Source organism: Hypomesus nipponensis, chromosome 10 (assembly GCF_054491055.1).
Source record: "Hypomesus nipponensis isolate SF chromosome 10, ASM5449105v1, whole genome shotgun sequence".
Lineage (NCBI taxonomy): Eukaryota > Metazoa > Chordata > Actinopteri > Osmeriformes > Osmeridae > Hypomesus > Hypomesus nipponensis.
In genome coordinates, this window is record NC_140370.1 from 12,094,395 (window position 1) to 12,114,089 (window position 19,695).

At 46.6% G+C, this 19,695-nt stretch overlaps 1 protein-coding gene across 1 annotated transcript in view; it reads left to right on the forward strand.

Annotated features, from left to right (window-relative positions):
* Positions 1-5,490: 5,490 nt before the first annotated feature.
* The window catches only part of cdh24b (cadherin 24, type 2b), a 45,496-nt gene continuing 31,291 nt past the window's right edge, over positions 5,491-19,695 (forward strand). Inside the window, exons 1-3 of the mRNA XM_084707608.1 lie at positions 5,491-6,927; positions 15,912-16,206; positions 17,996-18,115. Coding sequence (XP_084563734.1) covers positions 5,491-6,927; positions 15,912-16,206; positions 17,996-18,115 — 1,852 coding nt within the window. The remainder of the gene's footprint in view (positions 6,928-15,911; positions 16,207-17,995; positions 18,116-19,695) is intronic.

Here is a 19,695-nt window from a genome sequence, read left to right on the forward strand (position 1 = left end):
AAAATGAATTTGGAGATTGGGTCATTAGAATTACAAAAATAACTGTCAGCAGTGTAGTAAAGCAGCGAGGACCCAGGGAGCAGGGGAGACACAGGCAGGGATGAGATATGCTAATAAGACTGGGACTCTGTGACTTCAACTGGGGGGATTACAAACTGTGACAGCACAGGCTCCTAGGCACCAGCTAGCGACACACAACACAACAGTCAACTCTCAGCTCTGCACCCACAGACACAACCACAGCAGCAATGCCTCAAGACACAACAAACCTCAGGGTGATATTTACTGACCAACACACACACACACACACACACACACTAACACACACCATCTCACACCAATACACACCACCACACATTCATATACCAACATACACTAACACACCAACACACATTAACATACCAACACAACGTTAACATACAAATCCACACCATCATACACTGACAAGACACACACCATCACACATCAACAGACACCAACACACCCTAATACACCAACACAGAGTCGCATGCCAAAACACACTGATGCACAATAGCACACAAACGCCTTACTGCTGTGGCAGCATGATGTGTTGTTACACTGTACCACAAATATAGGCCACATATCATTACAGCACAATACTTTTCAACGTTAACCCATTTTTGTCTATTATACTGAAACACAAAGTCTCCTCAGGTAAGGGACAATAGAGAACCTGGACACCCTGCAGAGAGAAAATGTGAAGGAAAGTTTTCATGTTTTATTTAACAGACGTTTATTGATTTCTATCAGTTGTCAAAGTGGTTGGTGTGTGACAGCGTTTTTTCAGGCAGACTGGGAAGATGAGCTTTCAGGGACTTTAATGAAAAGGTAGTTCAAATGTAAATTGATTTGAGCGTGGGTACGTTTTAAAGGAAATATGAAGTGTCATTATTCGCTCACCCTGGTGCGGCCGTACAGCCATGCAGCCTTGGATTAGCTCTGTTTAGTGTCATCTCCTCTGATGCAGGACAAAATAGAATTCCAACCTTGAAAAGAGAAGAAATGACCCCCTCCTCATCTTCTTTGTCCAGTACATCCTCGCCTCTCCCCGGGAACGCCCTTGAGAGGTAAACACTAGACGAGGACAAGGAGGAAGTGGAGGGCACCACAGTAACTGTTCTCAGTTATAAAACTTTGAGTGAAGAATGCATGAGTGATTCTTCCATCACCTATGATGGAAGGACAAACTGTTTTTAAATGTAGATTAGCCAAACAAAAGTTTGTGTGTGTGTGTGTGCCGTGTATGTTTGACGTTACTGATTAAAAACGCACTCTAGAAGTGTTTGGACAATTTGCAGGCAGGACTTGTCTGCACAATACACACACGCACACACACACACACACACAGACACACACACACACACAATGCACACATACACACACAGGCGCACACCCTAATGCACTGGGCTGCAAAGAGAAAGAAAGGAGAGCAAGGGAGTTTAGAGATTTCAGGGGACGTTCGCTGAAATGTCAGTCGGTGTTTTGAAAGGATCAGATAGCTTTTTGATGTTGAAAAGCACCGAGGCAGAAGAGAGAGAAAGACACTCTTGATGGGCATCAGGTGTAATTTCTGTAAATGCCTCTGCAGTGTCTGACTCACCAGCCAATGTCTATGTGGTGCATGTCTACTTAGCAGACCTTGGTGCACACCAGCCCAGGCTGTCTTCAACCACCCTGACCTTATAGCTTATCACTGTCCGTGAAGATCAGTGAAGCTGAATGGGGCGCTCTAACCTCCCCTCTTCGATTTCCATACCAACACAAGCCGCCGAATATGCTGTGAAGTCCAGGCCTTTTCAGACACACCAGTGCCTTCTCTACAAGGCCATTGCAAATACTCTCTTTTTTCATGCGCTCCAAACCAGGAAGTGGTTTCTGAATTATTTAAAGCTGAAATGGATGGGGATGTTGATCAGATCAGCTTAATCAAATGCCTATAAGGGGTCAGGGCTAGGGTGCTGTATGTCGTGTACCTCCTGGGTGCATAGGGCTTAACTAGTTTGCCGGATGTTTACAGTAATCAGATTGAAAACTAGTTTGGATGTTTCCAGGGGGAAGTTGAAATGCAAGTAAGAGAAGCATCTACAGAGAGCCGCACTGCTGTGGTAGATCTCTGCCGTAGCATCAGGATTGCTCTCTGTCATCTCTCAAAGAGGTTTATTAAGAATGGTTAGTCAAGGAGATAATGGTCCATGTGTATATTGAGTTTTTGTGGTCGAGACAATGACGCCATCTTAATTCAGTAATAAGTCACAGTCTTTCTTCATAACACCCAACTCATTAACTCAGAAGCTTGACGAAAGTATATTCTGCAATCATCGTGTACAGCACTGTATCTTTACTAGTCCTCTTCTGATGGCCTCTGCCATAATAACTTGACCTGTCTCATCCTAGCAGAGCATAAGCTTCAGTCCGTGTCTGAGTTAAAGAGATCCTTTAGACTCGTAATCTTCCACAGCACGGAGGAGACACACACACACATGGACTTATCCACAAAGGGCACTCATCAGAATGAGGACTATATATGGATTACATTCTTAAGGCCTCTGCATCTTCCCAGCGTAGACCCAACCCTGTTCCAACGTGGCTGCTTAGAAGTTGCTTGATTTTCCCATTTCCGTTGGGTTTTTCAAAGCAAATTCGGAGCAGCAAATGGGCCGTCAGAAGATTACCCAAGGTCCATGGTGTGTTTCAGTCTCAACCTGCCGCCCTGAAGCACAGGCTTGAGGGCATGGATGGGTGATATCTGCTAGAACAGATTTGTTTAAGCATTCAAATCCAAGGGGAAGGAGTCGCCCTGCATATTCACCGTGCTTTCTACCTCCACACAAGTCTCTCTCTTTTTTGTTTTCTCCACGCATAACTCTGTGGGTGACCGTTCTTTCACTCTCTCCTGAAGAGGAGAGCAATGCCTTTCTTCTTCAGACGGCTTTTGTGTCCAGAGAGAGGTGGTCCCTTGAGCTTCTCCATAACCAGGGGAATACTCAACAGAAAAACAGACACAAGTGAAACAAAAAATACTTTGGGTGTTTGTGTGTGGTGGCTTTTTTGGGTACTAAGACATCCTATTTGTGTACATTTTTTGTGTGTATAGTATATATACATTATGTGTGAGCATGCGGGTGTCTGTCTGTCTGTGTGTAGGGCCTGTGCATGGTTGCGTGTTTGGAAACAGTAAGTGTACATGCACTTTTTGTTATTATTATTCATATTTGCAAAGTAACGGTTTCTAAATAGGAACATTTTCTGGCAATGTTTTATCAATGATAGTTGGTTTTGTGTACCTAATTGAGCTTATATTTACAGATATTTGTGTCTAGCCGGTGAAATTATTGTGTGTGAGTGTGTTTTTGAGACAGAGAAAGCTGCCGTGAGGACCCGCAGAGATAGACAGCCAATTGAGGTGAATCGTAATTAAAATTCTTAGTCTCGTTAAGTTGGTGACAGCCTTCACTGCTCCGCAGCATCCTGCGATCGATGGTGAAGATCTGCCTCTAATACTAACGAACCAGAAGATCGTTTGAGTTTGGAGCCCAAGGAAGGGAAAAATTAATTAAGATATTTATGGCCCCAATTAATCAGTTCAGTGAGAAACTCTTTTTACCCGGGGGGTGTCTAGTGAACAGCAGGGAGTAGAGTAAAGTGAGGTTTTCCTCTTTTTCCAAAGACAGTATACAGTAGCTCTTTACCTCCATTACATTTTACGTTTATACTGAAACACACATTTGCACATTTATATGGAAACGTTCTCCAAAACCTAACAGCAATACAAGATCCACTGTTTACAAATAGGAGCCAGTGAGAGCTACTTTAGCATTGTGACTGTACACAGCTTGTGGGGGGCTTGTTCTCTGGACTGACTCCACACATCTTGAGGGCTCTGACCCCAGTTGGCTGACAGGGCAACTGCCTAGTGACAGAACATCTCACACAGTCTCCAGTAATGAACCCCTCTCTCTCCCCTCTGAACCGCCAACACTGTGGCATCAATATACAGACCCACAACCTGCCCCCCAACCCGTTAACTAGGTGCCCATGGCAACAATCGTCTGGCCGACAAAGCCCCTGCCGATGTGTTTCTCCTGGAGAGAGTCCTGTGTCATTGTGGCTCAGGGAGGGGTCGTTATGATTGGCTGCTTTTTGCCTCCTGCATGGAATGTGCAATAATATAAATGGAAACCGCGATAGAGATGTTTCATTTTATAATTGGATTAATAATACAGGTTCTGTTGGTTCTATTATGACTATGCTCATCTTTCCGTTTGATGCTCACAAAAATCCTAGTGACTTGGGTTGTTGTCAATATGGCTGTGAGGCACTTGTCAATTCCAATGTCACTGGGAAGATGGAGGAGATTGGGTGATTGATTGAAGTTAGAGAGTGCACGGAGGGTGAGGGACACCACAACATCACAGTGATTGACACAGAAGGAGAAGAGGAGAGGATGGCATACTAAAACAATACTGACTCAGAGAAAGGGAGACGGATTGGACAGAGATAGAGACAGGTGGTGAGTGGGAGAGGCGGTAAAAGAGAAGGACAAGGTTTTTTTTCCCTCAAAAAAAAACCCCCTGTTTGTTTAGAAAGAGAGTGAGTGAAAGAGAAAGGGATGAAAGGGAAGGGGGCTGGGGAGGGAGGTTTGGAGGGAGGGAGGATGGGTGCGATAAATCCACAAGGGATATCCAGACTTCAGTCATGGCCCAATGAATGTACTGACAGGGTCTGTCTGCACCACAGTAGCCTCCAAGTGTACATCTACCCCAAACACACCAACTTACACCCCCAAGACAGCATCTAGCTAACTCTGACAACTACACAAAAGACATGAAGTATTACACTGGTGACATGAAACCAAACCCATTTTCACAGCTGAACAACGGTGCTCCTTACACACCCATGGACAACTGATTCCAACGCACTAATCAGCGCCGCATGACTGTAACACTGTCGGAATACAGAGACCAAAACCGTTTCATCCTGCTGTTGTAACGCATATCTGAGTGAACACAACCACGGCACTCCAGCTTTTGTCAACGTTATTGCTGCCGTGTTAACAGATCTGAGCCGCCTGTTCAGCTGTGAGTGCTTCCACCTTGCTGTGTTGTCCCACTTTTAATTAACACTGAGCAATGATTAAAGTTTAAACTTAATTATCTTTATCTTTTCTCTCAGGGTGTCCAACTCTCTGTGGTGAAGTGAACGAGACGCTCTGCGACGGAAGAGGCAAAAAAAACAAACCCCAGAGAGGCTTGAATAGATAGAGGAAGATATTACGGTGAGGAGAGAGAAAAAAGAGGAGTTACTGGCATCTACCCTCCAGCTTAGTGTGAAGGGCACAAAACGCACGCGTGAGAGGAGGGAGCGGGGGCCGAGAAAACACAGAGGAGAGAATGAAGACAGCCGGAAAACAAGCACTTCCTCACAGCAAGCCTCGCTCAATCTAGGACGTCTCTGTGCAAAAAGAACAAAATGTTAACCAGGAACCTGCTTTTATTGGTCGCCTTGTGCCTGTGGGAGGGTCTTGCCAGAGCAGGATCAGCGACTAAGAGAAGAAGAGGAGCAGGGGGTCCTCACGTGTTGACGCTGGGAGAGAACAGAGTTGCTGAGCAATGGGATACGAATGTGGATTCAAACACCATGGCCGTTCGAAACATGATTAGTCACGACCATGGGGGTGAGAGTGGTTCTGTGTCTCACCCCCAGATTTCCAAGAATCTTTTAACTCATAGAGAAAGGCGGGGTTTTAAGCCGAAAGCAGAGATAAAACAGGAAGTCGATTCTGTCAACAAAGGGGGATCAGCTCTCACCAGAGAGCCAGTCCAGGATATCAGAAAGGTCAGGAACAGCACCAAGAGTGTAGAGATTCCTTCCAAGACAAGAAGAACAGACAGGGCATTCGTAGGACACCACAAGCCCGACCTGCATTCCAACAAAACTAGATCCAAACCCCTCCCCAAATCAAGGGTCCGGACGGATTTAAGCATTCTCACAACAGGGCTGCCAGGAAAGGGCGTCAACCAGAATTCGCCTAGAAAGCTCAACCTTACAAGCAGCTATGGTGTCCTGAAACTGTTGTCGAAAGATAACCTGGTCAGGATAGTGAACTCAAAGATGCAAAGCGTTTCCAGTATGACTTTTCAGACCAAGTCCAGTCGAAGCAGGAAGAGAGATCTGATTGATGTTGACCACAGGCGGTTAGAGGCCCTGAGATCACAGAGACAAGATATGACTGGTCCTCAGAACCAACTAGAGCTAGATAGTCAAACCGCTCAGCCCCGGGTCAGCCCTGTAACGTATCCTGATTTGAATCCAGATCTTAGCATTCATTCTCTTTGGATTCCTTCAAGTGGAGTTACTCAAGTTTCTGGTATGGGCAAGGATGTTGCTGAGATGAGGAGCAGAAACACTCCTGGCTCCGTGTCTGAGGTCAATCCGGAGAGTGATAAGACAACCAGTCAGACTGACCCTCCGCTGACATCAACCAATCACGACTCCTCAAATGTTCTCTTTCAAACGGACGGAGTCGCACCTGCTGTCCTCCCTCAGAATGGGGGCTCCCATAGCAACGCGGTGAATGAGAGGGAAACCAAACTCAGCGTCACACCCAACCCTTCAGGTGATGTTGCCAAGCCCTTCAACAGCAGCCATGTCCTCAAGCTCCGCCCAGACCCTGATTGGGGCGTCGGCCCGGAAGCGTCGTCGAGTGGGGTGATGACTGTCGATTCCCAGCCTGGAAGTGGGCTGGGCCTGGTGTTCCAGGAGGCGGAGCCACATGAGGAGGAGGAAGAGAGGCGTGGCCATTCGGAGCATGAAGGGTCTCGCTCTCGAAGTAGGAGGAGCTGGATCTGGAACCAGTTTTTTGTGATTGAAGAGTACAGCGGGCCAGAACCCGTGCTCATTGGACGGGTAAGAACGTCATTTGTATTAATAACTGACATTGTCTGTGACCTATTTTATTGGTGCTTCCTATCTATCTTCATATATTTAACTAGACTCGGAATTGATTTACTACCCAAACAATTTAATTATCCTGCAGTTCCTTCTGTCTGGACTGTACTTACTTAACCTTAACCTTAGCCCTCTATTCCTCCACTACTGTCAGCACTATTCCACAGGTCTGAAGGGCTGCAGGGTTGACTTTGTAATGACATAAACCTTCAATTGGATTGGATTTACGTCGGTGTGCCCTGGTGTCTTCCTATTCCCACAGAGACTCAGATTAATCAATGGCGCACTGAGGTGCAGCAAAGCCCCTCAAACCATATCTCCCCATGGGACCAGTCATGAACACCACCAATCTTCACACGCCAGTGGGACATTGACACCTCCCCAGGAAATTAATAGATTCCGTTATTTTTATGACATCATCGATCTCAGGGCCCATAGTAAATGACCCCCTTGACCCCCCCCCCCCACACACACACACACACACACACATTCCTACAAGTTCACATCTGAACACTCCAAATCCCGCCCCCTGTAGTAATTTATAATAATCAACAGCCAAGCATTGGCCTTTTCCTTTACAGACTGTAAGGTCTGGAGGGTGGGCAGTGTGTGAGTGTGCCTGCACGTGTGTGTGGATAAAGTCATGTTGACTGGACATTAGCATCTCAAGCTACCCAGCTGTGGTGAGGGCTAATGTATGAATCAGTTTGCTAAGCAAATGAATACTAATGATCCTGACATGGCTGCTGCAGGCTGTCAGACACCACAGAGAGAGAGAGATAAAGAGAGAGAAAGACAGACAGAGAGACAGAGAGAGGGAGGGGGGTGTCTCTGTGGGAAGCGTCTGAGCATCTGCAGATCCTATTTTTCGGCGCTTAAGTGTAGAAATTGCTTGGTGGTTTCTATCCAGCTGAAGGGCTAGCCAGGACCATGCTGTGTGTGTACACTGAGACCAGAGTCCCTGTCAGGGCTAACGATTAGTCAACTCTTCACTGGAGCACTGTACCCTTTTCCCCAAAAGAATACACTACCCAGAATGCCCTACCCATGACAAATTACCAAGTGGACCAAGCACTGTAAATAGCTTAGCCCGCAGATGGCCAGGTTGTGCTGCCATTAGTGCCAATCTGCTGTGTTAAGGGGGTGTTTATGTTTGTTCATTGTATTGAGTTCAAGGAGGGAACTGAGCCAACCCACACACAGGCTTGCACACTCACTCACACACACCCTCATACACGCACAAACAAAAAAGTTCCTATCATTTATACCATTCCGTGTGTGCGTAGCTGTACATACATTCATAATGATCTTCTCCATCCTAATGCTCTTATTAATGTTTAGTGTTTTGTGCTTGGGTGGTCCACAGGCTGGCTTGTGTATCAACAGGGACACGGTGCTTGCTCCTTCTTATTAGAAGGCTGATTATGATTTAATAGAGAAAACTGTGATGGAGAGCAGAGAGGACTGGACTGCAAAGCCAGCACAGTAACTAATGCCAAAGACAGCAGTCCAGAAACTCCCTTAGAAACATGGGCACGTGCACAAGCACACGCGCACACACACACACACACACATGCATTGATGCTGCCATATGCACACACACAAGCCCACCAACACACACACCACTATATTTATCATTGTAGCATCTTTCCCTGTGGCTTCCTAATCACAGCAAGCAACATATTTCTAGTTTCTAAAATTACTTGGTCCCCATGATAATTGTGAATTTAATTGATGCTGTCACATGGTTTGGAATAAGCTTTCAAATCATTACAATGACAGACTGGGAGAGAAAAATATTTATGTATTCTGGTTGAAGAGTGTAGCAAGTGTGGGGCTTTACAGTGGAATTAAAAGATCTTTTGCTGGAATGCTAACCACATGCCCTCTGTAAAGGGGATACCCTACCTCTCCCTACTACCCTGCTTGTCTCTCTAAAGATATCGATTGGAACCGAAGCAAATGTCGGGTTCCGTAATGTGTTTGGTTCCACTGTGCTGACCCCATGTCCCATCCCATGAAATTTGGGTTTCAATTCAGGGGGAGTCAGATTGATTTGACCAGCCCTTCTCAAGCCTACTCAGACCAGACCAGTAGCATCGGAGATGGTGCTTGGGAGGAGGTTATCCCAGGGGTTTCATGGTGGTGTGTGTCTCTCGATCCCCTCCTTAAGCTGCTGCTTATTGGTTGTAAACACTGGACTAGTCATCTCCTTGGTTTCAAATGGAGTCTGACATGTCCCTTTAAATCCTCTGGAGCTGTGTACACACATTGCTGAACATATACACACATACACACACATGCTGCACACAAAAGGACATGATGACACACACACACTCCTACACACTTATTAGCACACACCAGCACAGACAAATAAACGCAAACAAGGTCGCGAATGCCTCTTCAAAGTCACAAATGCCAGTACACATGTACTAGGAATTCATTAGAGGCATGAATGGAAAAAGAAAAAGAAGGGGAGGAGAGCGACCGAGCGAGCGAGCGAGCGAGTGAGTGAGCGAGCAAGAGAGAGAGAGAGAGAGAGAGAGAGAGAGAGAGAGAGAGAGAGAGAGAGAGAGAGAGAGAGAGAGAGAGAGAGAGAGAGAGAGAGAGAGACAGAGACAAAGAACTGGTGGGGGGGCAAGAGTTACAACACACACCTGCCGGCAGGAAGCTCATCAATAATAATCCTGAAATGTCTCGTTCCAAACAGCTTTGTGTTTTCTCACGTTTCCTCTCTCTCCCTGTGAAAGTCATTTAGCCTCCGGGCCGAGCACAGCAGGGGTAAGAGAGCAATTAAAGTCAGAGCAGAGAGATGGAGGGAAATCGGGGGGAGGACTAGACAGATCGGAGGAGAGATAGAGAAAGGGGACGGAAGGAGATGTTGGATGATGGAAGGAGGGCAGAGGAGGAGAAACTATTGGGTTGGGGTTGAAGAGTAGAACAGAAGAGAGCGGGGAAAAAAGAATGGTGGAATGAAAGGAGGAACATTATAAAAGAAAGCAATGACAGGATGAGAATATGCAGAGAAAACGAGGGGAGGAAAGTTAGGAAAGGTTAATGGTTTACAACTAACAGAGCGGAAGAGCCAGGGAGGAAAGACGTGAGAGAGAGAGAGAGAGAGAGAGAGAGAGAGAGAGAGACAGAGGTAGAGAGAGAGAGAGAGAGAGAGAGAGAGAGAGAGAGAGAGACAGAGAGAGAGAGAGAGAGAGAGAGAGAGACAGAGGTAGAGAGAGAGAGACAGAAAGAGCTAAGACTGAACTGAGAGATAGAGAGAGAGAGCAATAAAGAGAAATATCACGCACATTGTAGGGTTGACCTCACAGTCCATCAACCCTACTCAGCAAGACAGAGAGGGAGTAGGGACCAGAGATGAGAGAGCAGAAGAACAGGACTACATGGACAGAACGAAAAGATAAATGGAGGGGTGAGGGAGAGAAAAAGAGTGTGGTTAAATACCATTTTATTTCAAACCCCTGTGGAGCCCAAATTCTAAAGTGTTTCAGTGCTGAGTGGGAACTGAATCACAAAATGAGAGGGAGAGAGAGAGAGCGAGGGAGACAGACAGAGAGAGAGAGAGAAAGGGTAAAAAATAGAACGTCTATTGAAGGTGAAATTCAAAGGGAGCACAATACTTTCTTCTCTCTCGTTTTCTTCCACTTCCTCTCTCTCTTTTTCATACTGCTTGTTTAATCTCAGAGTAAAGTCAAACAAATCGGCACAGTGAGTGTGTGAATGTAAAGCATTACCTTATTTCAGTTGCTTGGAAGAAGAAGGGTTTTCCCTGTGAAAGCCCATTTTACCTTCCAGGGTAACCTATGGCCAACACGTAGCCTAATAGTATATAATAAAGGATCTTAGCTTTTATCCTAGCGAACACCTTTTATCCTCTTTCCACATAAAGCTGAACCTTTTTCGCAGGTTAATCATACTATTGAAGAGATAAAGTGTCTGCGAATTTGTATTGAGTTAAACACTTTGCCCTGGTAAAGTGCTGGTCATGAGAATGGAAACACTGTGCTGGGTGATCTCATGATTATGCATAACCCAGTGTGATTGCGGCCTGTGACCTTGAGCTAATATTTATTCACTGGCCTTTGAGCTAAGACTGGCCATGCGCCCCACTTCCCAACAGTGCCCCTGAAGGAGGCCATGCCATTGACTCAGGGAGGGGTTAGAGGGAAGCACAGACTGCTACTCTTTGCCCCGCTCCACTTACAGACACACACACACTAACACACACGCACACACACACACTAACACACACACACATCTGACTGTCATCCAGAAGCTCTATATAGAAGAATAAATGCGTGCAAAGTCATGCAAAATCAGCAAAGCACTCAAACAATGCTTCTGGATACTTCTTACGTCATTATTCTCTCTGTCTGTCTGTCTGTCTGTCTGTCTGTTTGTCTGTCTGTCTGTCTGTCTGTCTGTCTGTCTGTCTGTCTGTCTGTCTGTCTGTCTGTCTGTCTGTCTGTCTGTCTGTCTGTCTGTCTCTGTCTCTGTCTCTGTCTCTGTCTCTGTCTCTGTCTCTGTCTCTCTCTCTCTCTCTCTCTCTCTCTCTCTCTCTCTTGTTCAAACTGTTCAAATCTGATTGGCAAAGGGCAGTCCTCTTGGCGGTACTGTACGCTGGCATATATGTGGGCAATTTACCCTTTAAATGTACAGACGCATGTTAATCCTCTGGTGGCCTTTTCCTGCTTTTACCCACAAAAAATATGATGTTATACATCCTTAGAGTGGGCACAGGGGGCACAAAACAACAAACATCCTCCTCAAACCCCCCCACAGTCCTCACTTGTACATCAGCTGATTATGATAATCAAATGTGGAATTTGCATACTCTTGGGCTAAAAGGCAGTTTTGTTGAATAATGTATTGTGGAAGCCAGGAACAGTAGCAGTCTGTGTTAAAAGTGCTTGTGGTGAGAAGGCAAAGTATAATAATGGTTAATAATAGATGTTCTTGCAACGTTGGGGGCTGATTACAGACAAATATTAGAGATTGAACCCTCAGAGACTGACAGAATTATATCACAATAGACCCCAAACAGTATGTTAAAACCATTACCAAAACACTAAAGCACCTGCTTAGACTCAAGCAATACAAACTAATACAATGAATCCATACAAAATGATTGTCTGAGCCTTTCTTGTTTTCCTGACAAATCAAAACTAGGTCTGACTTTTAACCAACCCAAACATTCAGAAACACAAAGCACTTGAATGCTGGGCATTTTCCGTAACTGTGAGGCAAAGGAGAAAGTTTCAGCATTACTTCAATGAAGGTTGGATTGGATTGAACCTTCAGGCGCATCTAAACCCTGTCAAAGGAACTGGATCTGGTCTGCCTTCTGAAGTTGAAACCCCCCCCCCCATCCCCAAGGAGTAAGGGAGTGAGTGAGTGAGAGGGGGTGAAAGAGAGGAGAGGGTGGCTTAGTCTCACCCCGACCACCCTACCCCCCCCCCCCCCCCCTACTTTCCCCTGTGACCAGCTGGGTAGCCAGAGGATCCAGCTGGGATAAAACATCAGATGATCACACAGTCTTCTCACAGCACCTCATAGTGTTGTTGACTTTAATTATGTGTCACTGGGTAGATTTGGCCTCGTGTTCTGTCTCTCTCTCTGAGCCCTTCTGTCACAGGTCCAGGGTTCTGGTCCAGCTCTCAGCTGTTACCACACAGTGCAGGTGCTATGTGTGTGTGTGTGAGGGGGAGGGAGGGAGGGAGGGAGGGGGGGGGGAGGGCAGTTCACGGCTCATGGTCCAGTCTGTGCCCTGGGTGTGCCAACTGGAGGGTCAGCCAGGGGCTCAGAGAGAGAACCAGAGTCATTAAACACTGTCCTTAAGATTCCTCAGGACACTCTGATAAACAAACTGGGCTCACACATCACTACTCTTTGAGATTGTTGTGAAGAAGACTCCATGATACTGGGGTCCGGGCTTCTTGTTGGGCCCAATTCCAAATTGATCTGGTGCCCTTATCCTCTTTCAGGTTATTTCTCTCATTAAGACTGGCATTGGAAGTTGTTAGGCCTGGTTCCAAATCAATCCTATAACATTATCCCCTTTGCTCTTAACAAACCTTATTCACAGATAAGAACTGCAGCTGCACCAACAGAATTCCGATAGCTTCTCCATGCTCCTGTAGATTGGCATTGCCTGCGTGGTGCTGTTGCACACGGTCACGTGACCCTGGCTCTTTGAAGTGGTAGTAAACATGAGTCCACCATGCAGAAGATAAGAGAGAAACTGTTGCTCCACATGGTTCTGAGGAGATCTAGGGATATCCGTCTGCGGTCTCTCATGCCTTTGATGGATTCCCCCAGTGTGCCACCGGATTGAAACTTACAAGACAGATACAGTTTGTTACAGATGCCACTGCATTGGTCTTTCATGTCATACCAGTTTCAGCACTATATCCTTTCCCCTAATCATGCGCCATTCTTAATCACCCCTTTCTTTCTGCAGAGGGAAACAAATCCATTAGGGCAAATGCACAGACGCGAAATGTATTTTTTTGCATCATGTTTTTATGATTTATTAGGCGGCAGAAATATGGAATTGAGCATTCATGGTATAAGTTATTTAAGTGATTTAAAGCTTGACACAGAGTGCTTTTTTTTGGTTTTATGATTTATGGTTATTGCAAAAATGTGAAATTGAGTATATGAGTATAAGCATATTACCTTATGATAATATAAGTAATTGGAGTGATTTAGAGTTCTGGGAGGCAGGGGTTTGCATACACAGCAGCCAGGAATGAAGGAGAGCAGCAGTGTTCAGGGCTGCACCGCATCAGTCTTCGCACTGTGTGCATATCTGGGGGGGTTTTCTCACAGTCATCACTGGCTAGATGGGTGTTCTTTCGTCAGTTTATCTGTCTCTCTTTGTGTGACAACAGACTGAAGGAATGAACATTTGGTAGACGTTACGTCATCCTGTCTTATGTTACCAAAGAGCTAAATGACTCCAGTGGTGTTTGTGATCCTGGGAGGCTGCTGGCGGACGTGTTGTTCTGATGGATCCTTCTCGCGGGTTCGATTGATCTCGTGGAGGCCGTCTGTGTTGAAGAGAGACCATCGAAACCACGAACAATACTTTACTGACTGGACTTTTCAATCAAAGCTCGTCATGAAATTCATCCAGTAGCAGCTCTTCAGACCAGCAGCAGATGTTGCTGGTTCATCAGAATGTTTAAATGATTGCTGAGACTAGCAGGGCTGAATCCCATCACTGGTGTTTTACACCACTGTAAATCATGCTGATGTGTTGATCATGGACAGTAAAGGGTCAAAGGTCAGTTGTGAATGGAGCCTGGTTCTCCATGCAGACACCTCCAGATCGAGAGGTTGACTACTGCTTTCATCATCACAGTCACCACTCGTGGTGGGAACGATGGCCAGGGCTTCATTAAGAGGCTCGTTAAGTCCCCTCGTTAAGCCAGGGGGTCGTTAAGAGCCTGATTATTATTGGCCCTTCGTTAAGAGCCCCGAATGTGGAACCTCAACACTCGTGGTGGTCCTGACTAGCTGAGTGTGTAGTCCAATTTCCCAATCACTTAAGACTGAAGGGCTGACTCCAAAGTCACACTTGACTGTGCTGCCATGTCCAAAGGAGATAGTTCTGACACCATGCTTGTGTGAGAAGCCGTCTTATCTTGAGTCTTTAAAAGATTAAATGAAGCCTTGGCTTTGGTTTTTGCAGGTTATGTACTGCTGGTGTTGTGTAGTTTCGGTGGGTGTCAACCTCTGTTGTTCTGAACCTTAAAAATCAGGAGGCAAGCTGCCATGTGACTCACCGCTATTTCCAGTGTTTTCCTCCTTCCTCCCTCCCACAGTATGAATTAAGATTAGAATTAACATGCAATTAAAATGATATTGTTAGGTTGTGTTTGGCAGTGTGGGGTCAAAATGATTCATGACTCTAGGCTCTTTTAGTCTTTGTCTACCTGCATTTGCAAGTTGGCTGTATTAAAAGTTTTGAGTTTAAGGACACCCACTTGTCAACTTGCATGTATATTGTTTACCCCATGGGAGGGCATGCCCGTCCAGACAGTTTTCCCTTTGAAAAATGGGCGTCTGCAAAGTAATGAATATTTTTCCTCAAAGTATCCATTTTCATTTCATTTAGCAATTGTGCTTAGCTGGTGTCACGCAACAATGCTCTGAAACTCGCCCTCCCGTAAGCACTCCAACACACACTCCCTCCTTTTCAAACTCGCAATGTCACACTTTCTTGGGAGTGTTGGCTAATTTAGGTGCACTTTGTGAAAGCTGCTATTCCATTCACGTACGCGCAGTAATGAGAATGAATGCTGATGCGCCGAGCGCGGGTTGTACCCCGCCAGCAGGTCGTTCTAAAACCGTGAAGAAGAGCGCCCTATCCTGTTATTAGCCAGCAGGTCCTGCTTGAACAACCGCCACAGACCTAGCTCTGGACCACCGCTGTTCTAAGAAGCCAGCAACGGTCAGGATCAATACAGCATGTCCACCGCCACACTGTGCCCTTATTACTCACCCATTAGATTGGCAATAATTGATTAGCCCTCTACTGATTATTATGCACAACCATTTGTGGTGCCATTATGTGCCAAAGTACTGTATTTCACAGATGAAAGGGCTTTTGTTGTGATCTGCTGTGGCTGTAGGTGCTAGTTGAGTGTGTGTAATGAATTAGGTTATTAAGATTATGATGATCCTAGTTCATGGCCATTGGCCTGTGGAGAAAAGGAGGGTTTCAGCCAGTCTCTGTCACATCATTGTGCTCAAGCACTGGATTATCTGCTTGTTAGTCTTTGGCTATTCTTTTCCTGGACTTCTTCTAACTTCATGTATTTTCTTTCTCTCTCTCTCTCTCTCTCTCTCTCTCTCTCTCTCTCTCTCTCTCTCTCTCTCTCTCTCTCTCTCTCTCTCTCTCTCATCCTCACCCTTCTCTTCAGCTGCACACTGACATGGACAGGGGTGATGGACGCACCAAGTACGTGCTCCGTGGCGAGGGGGCTGGGTCTGTGTTTGTGATTGACGAGAAGACGGGCAACATTCACGTCACCAAGCCACTGGACAGGGAGGAGAAGGACGAGTATCGCCTCATCGCCACGGCAACTGACCGCCAGACGGAACGCGCCCTGGAGCCCTCATCCCAGTTTATCATCCGGGTCCAGGACATCAACGACAACCCGCCGCTGTTTGAGGAGGGGCCCTACAGCGCCATTGTGCCCGAGATGGCCAACATAGGTACTGCAAGATTGCTTGTTTCCCTCACCCAGACCCAGTTTGAGCTCCTGCCCACAGGAATCGAATATGTGCCTCCACCTTTCATGTCATCGTGAACATCCATCACTCTCTTCAATGCCTCACCACACTACCACTGCCAGACTGTAGAACGAAGAGCCCATCAGTCTGAGACTGAGACCAGCCCTCCTGTCTCCTTTTAGTAATCCCATCACTCAGTTTACCAGCGCTTGCTTTTTAACTGCTGCTTATTCCCTCTGATGGAGTTGTTCAGTCAATCATGGATTCAATATTTACTCTGCATTCAATATTTACCAAGGTGCTTTTTGCAATGCTCAGTTGCCGGCAGACTGGGGGGATCGTGAGAGTCCTATGAAAAAGGCTGTTTCATAAAAATCTGCTAATGTTTTGACTGTCAAAGCCAGAATGGTGGATGAGATAACGATGCTTGTCACATTGAAACCCAGCCACTACTGGAGAGGGTATTGGTTGAGATGTCAGCTTTTTAATGTAGAATCTGATTTAATTCGGATAAATTGTTGGCTGTAAACATTGTGTCATGATTTTTATTTTAGCTGAAGTAAGTGGAAATGGTGGCGAGGTTATAATTTCAAAACCCAATTACGATTGTAATATGTCGTAATCACTCCCACAGTGACGGAAGATGAATGTCACAGTAGAAGACTGAACTCACTGAATTCCTCTCCATCCACTATGAATTCATCTCAGTCTGAATGTATGATCAGTCCAAATTGTGACGGTTTTTCAGCACCAGGCAAGCTGCATATCATTAGGTTTCCCACAGCTTGTGCTTGTTGCATCAACCCCACAGCGCAGTCCTTTTTGATCTGTCTATCTGATCATTCTTTCAGCGCCGCATAAAAACCGTCGCACTACTTGCGCTCCTCCATCTCTCCTCCATCTTCCGTTACTTTCCTCCTCTGCCTCTTAACTACCTGTGATAGATCAGTAACTAGACCCTGTCTCCCTCCATCACTCCTCCCTCCCCTCCTGCTACCTCCCTCCCTACCTCCCTCCCTACCTCCCTCCCTCCCCACTCCAACTCTCTCCTCTCTTTCCTCCCATGCTCTCTCTCTCTGTGACACTGGCAGGGCTTTGATGTCAGAGAACCGCAACAGCTGCTCCCACAAATCCCCCCTTCCCTCAGAGCTTGTCAGCCCAGCGCCCTATGGGAAACGTAGTTCTCTCTCCATTGTATATATATGTCATTTTTTGGGGGGAAACATTTTCAACAAAATTCGCATGAAGCAGACACTCTTTGATTGATTTGGTGGGGAAAGAAGCCCATGTGTGTCAAGGGACGGTCAGAATGGGAGAGTCTGGACATAGGGAAGAGATAGAAGGAGGGGGGAGAGGAGAGGAGAGAGGGAGGGAGGAGGGGGAGAACATCAACAGATGGAGAGATGGAGAGAGGGAGCAAGAGGGGAATTGGAGCCAGAGACAAAGAGAACTGAAGTGAGACAGACAGAATCGAGAGAGAGAGAAGGTGAGTGGCAGGGGAGAAGGGGAAGTGAAGAACGTATTTGTCACACCTTTGCCGAGAAAGAGAGAGAGCGGGGGAGAGAAAGAGAGAGAGCGGGGAGAGATAGAGAGAGCGGGGGAGAGAGAGAGAGATAGAAAGAGCCGGCCACAGATTTTGTCAGTTAGTTTGTGGACGAAACCCCAGAGTGTTGCGTTAATGCACCATTGGGTTGGGCTGCTCGGGATTGTTTGAGACTTGTAACACTCTTTCTATCCTCTCCCATCGTCTCTCCCTTCCCTCCTCCCTCAGGTACTTCTATAATCCAGGTGACGGCGACAGATGCTGACGACCCCACCTATGGGAACAGTGCCAGGCTGGTGTACACACTGGTGCAGGGGCAGCAGTTCTTCTCTGTGGATCCCCAGACAGGTAAGCCAGCGAGAGCTTGACTCACTCTCTCCCTCTCTCCCTCTCTCCCTCCCTGACAGATTCCACTTATTGTGTACACCTGTGCTCTCCCTCCCCCTGGTAATACCATGTCCCTCCTCCCCCCCAGTCAAGCTTCTGTAGGGTGTACTAACATCCACCCTGATCTCTCCCTTAGCACTCCCCAGCTTTTCTCTTTCTCCCTCTGCCTCCATCCCTCCCCAAGTCTCTCCCTCACCTTAAAAGACCATATCCCTCATTCTTCCTTTTTACTCCTACATCTTCTGTCCACCACTCTTTCCTTCTCTTTCTCTCTTTCTCTCTCCCTCTATGTCTCCATCTCTCACTAAGTCTCTCACCTGAATTCGCACCCTCATCCCTTATTACCCCTACAAATTATTTCCCCTCTCTCTCTCTCTCTCTCTCTCTCTCTCTCTCTCTCTCTCTCTCTCTCTCTCTCTCTCTCTTTCTCTCTCTCTCTATTCCTCTCTAATGCTGTGCCCCTCTCCCTTGTTCTAAGTGAAGCCAGCAAAGCTGGCAGAAATGTATTCAGTCTGCCAGGATCTATGTGCATCTAACGGAACACAGAAAGAGCCCCAAAAATGATCTGAGGGAGGCAAAACAAAAAGACATGTCTTCAAAGTGGGGAATGTCAAAAGAGGTTTGTGAACTATCACAGGAAGAGATTAAAAAGGCACCAAGGGGCCTGTCGCTTTGCTGAAATCCACCGTGTGTTTTGGGGGGCTCGCGTGTCACCCGATGTCCTCGAGGCTCATGGAGAAGTTCTTCTGCATGATGCCTGTGAGGGCACCGTGGGGTACTCCACAAAGCAAATCCAGCCTGTATACCCCCACAAGCTGATTGACAGCTTAGAAGTAAACAGCTAGCTTTAATACACTGTTGACTGTTTGTGTGATGGGACCTTTTACGAGATTGGGACCTTTTACACTTGTGCCTGTGTGTGTGTATATGAATGTTTGTGTTTGTGCATGTGTGTGCGCATTGCGGCAACCACTGACCAAAACCAGGATGAGCTGCACACAGCTTAGCAATCGATACGTGCACCAGAGGCCAGTTGAAACACTGGAAGTGCTTTTATTACAAAAAAACTGGAAATAAAATGGAACAAAATGAAACGGCCCTTGGTCAAGGGCATGATCTGGGAGGCTTTCATCCGGCCTTTCACTGGGTGAGATTTGTCGTATAATGGACAAGAACAAGGTTGCATTAAGCACTGGAGTCCTGCCGGAGTCTGGCTCTCGCTCCTACCGCCGCGTGCTTCAACTCCCTTCCTTGGTGGAAACCCCATTGTCCCCCTGTCTTCTCCCTAGTCATTGGATGTTCTGCAGCCATGTCTGTCCCTGTCTACCCCAGCATCTGTCTGAGCCTCTGTCCAGGGTTCTGAAGTCCTCCCCTCACCCAATTGGCTCTGGGGCTGCCACAGCACGTATGTGTGTGTGTGCGTGCGTGCATGAAGATGTGTGTGTATGCGTGTGTGTATGGGTGTCGGTATGCCTGTATCAGTGCACTCGTTTGTCCACAAGAGTCAAAGGCGACCAGTATTTGTGTTACTGAATTCTAAT